The 2,632-nt window shown below is 35.9% G+C and overlaps 1 protein-coding gene across 1 annotated transcript; it reads right to left on the reverse strand.

The window, feature by feature from the left end:
- Positions 1-2: 2 nt before the first annotated feature.
- On the reverse strand, positions 3-2,630 carry EIN_400860 (hypothetical protein; the record flags this gene model as incomplete). Its single annotated transcript, XM_004258679.1, has 1 exon — positions 3-2,630. A coding segment is annotated over one exon (2,628 nt), but the record flags the coding sequence as incomplete, so codon positions are not given.
- Positions 2,631-2,632: the final 2 nt, after the last annotated feature.

Here is a 2,632-nt window from a genome sequence, read left to right on the forward strand (position 1 = left end):
ATCATGAAAGATTTAATGTGATATGATGTCAAATCAACAACTACATTATTGGAGTACAACTTAAGTTGATTTGTGCCATCCTTGGCATACAAATTGCAATCAAATTCTTCAAAAAGATTCAGTTTTGATGCAGCTGTACAGAAGTTTTTATTAGCAATATCTGTTGTTGAACTGACTCTATACACGCCAGTATCAATCTGAGTAGTATAACTCGTAATTGCGGTTGGAGTTGTTGTTGTCTTTAATACAAACAAATGTGTTGTTGCGAACGATGTACCAATTTTGTCAACGGAACCTTGGATAACACCATCAGTGACTTGATATCCAATTATTACAGTTCCAACTTTCGAGTTAAGATTGAAGACAAGGTCAGTTTTTGGTAGAAAAGTGGCGACCTCACCAATGGTATAATCCATCTTTCCAGTCAACTCAGTTCCTATAAGTGTCGTGAGTTTCACGTTGTTGAGTATCAAAGTGGTATAAGCTGTCTTTACTGTGGCAAAGGTTCTTGGTGTTGCAGTGGACGCAAAAACAACATCAGCAGTTGGAGCAGTGACACTTGAATCGATTTTGAGGATCTGATCGGGTGTGGAATTAACACAATCGCCTTCAAGATAAGTGGCTGAATTGTCACTTCCCTTTCCAGAGTATGTACAATAATAACCATCTGAAGTCGAAATTCTATATAACCCTTCACTAATTTGGTAAAGCTTCATTGGATCTGTTAGTGTTGGTAATTCTTCAGTGCCTTTTTTGTAATGCATTATATCAACATTAAATGATGTATCATTCACGTTCAAAGTTGTAAAAGTTCCAGAATAAGTTCCATCAATATGTTTTGCACCGACAATGATATCAGTAACAGCTCCTTGCAAAACATAGCTCCCAGTGTTAATTTTAAGAGTTTTTGCTTCGATTGATGAAATGGTCATGGTGTGTGTTATTTCAACTGTATCAAACTCATTTGCAGTTATTGGGAATGTAAACGAAGCGACATTGGTGTTTGTACATTTAAAAATCTTCTTGTTAAGATAGTATGTGTTGGTACAATCCCATTCCGTAAATGCAGTTGCGGATGCACAATTACAGTCAAGTCCAAGAGTTCCTGTGTAGTATCTATTCATTGTACCACTAAGTTCTACTGATTTGATTGATTCTGGTACAGTAACTACACCAACAAACAATGGATTCTTTCCTCCAGAAACAGATCCCGTAATTGCAGATTGGAGTGTAGGACTTGAATTTATAACGAGAGCATTGTATATTGTTGGCAATGTCATTGTAGCAACATTCAGAGCTCCGATTGTTAAAGAATCTGTGAACACGGGACCGAATGATGTTGCTTTGAGTGTAGTAATACTTGAAACGGCAGTTGTGGTTATTACATTCATATAAGTGTACTGTGAGTTATCGAAATCATTTGCTGAAATTGTCAACTCAATTCCGGTTGCATAAGCAGTGTTACAATCAACAATCGAATAACCAGTTGAACTATATTCACATTTGTTGTCACCATTTCCTTTTCCATAATATCTGTAATGGTTGCTTGTGATCCTCACCACTTTCAATTTTGGGTTAGCGTTTGAAATTGTATTCATCGTTGAAGCGTAGAATATTGGTTTTGTTGTTGTGCTTTGTTGAGATAAATCGGATATAGTTGACCCTTCGATAATTCGAACTGCATCATCAACTTCATTGGTTAATGTTAATGTCCCAAGTTGTGAAGTTTGAATTGTAAATTGTTGTACACTTATTGAAGTTGTTGTGCATTTGATATTGCTAATTGTCAAAGCACTCGTATCGATCTTACAAGCACTAAATTGTTTTGTGATCGCAGAAATGCTGGTTTTCACGACCATTGTCATTAAATTGGCAAAGTCGGGTATTTTTCCTTCAACGTTTGAATTACAGTCGTATTCCTCAAATGTGCCATCAACTTTTGTGGAACAATCAGTGTTTGCTTTGTTGTATCTATAGAGAGTTTCTCCGTTGATAGCAGTACCAGTTTTATCAGCAATTTTACCAACAATATACATATTGTTGGGTTGATAGGCAAGGGTATTAACAGATGTTGCAAACAAATAACAACCCAAGGAATTAACAGAAACTGTACCTGTAACTGTTGTTATTGTAAGGGTATATGAATTTGATAATATAACATCCTTCGCTTCTTTGATAATAGCAGATGTTCCGGTGTAATCAGCCGCGATTGTAAATGTCTCCACTTTAAGATTTGGTTGATTCAAAGGTGTGCTTACAAAACCCTCCATATTTTTAATACTCTTGAATGTTCTGTCAACGTCACTAATCATTACAGTTGGTAACACAACATCAATTCTAATGTAGTTCACAATGTACTTGCACACATTATCATTTTCAAAATCAGCAGCTTTGAAAATACAAGTCGTTTCAGTTGTTAACCAGTGTTGTGTAATTGAACCATTTGTTATAATCAATTGAGTGTAACCTGTTGGTACAGTGCTAAACGCTGTTTGAGCCAGTAATGACATTGATGTGAAAGTCATCCCAGTTGTTAAGGTAACTGCATATCCAGTTTTAATATATCCATTTACTGCAGCCGATGTTTTTAGTTCAATTGATTTTGTTGTAACCACCTCGACGTTGAAAAAGG

The sequence above is a fragment of the Entamoeba invadens genome (genome assembly GCF_000330505.1).
Source record: "Entamoeba invadens IP1 unplaced genomic scaffold scaff_1105074724775, whole genome shotgun sequence".
Lineage (NCBI taxonomy): Eukaryota > Evosea > Mastigamoebida > Endamoebidae > Entamoeba > Entamoeba invadens.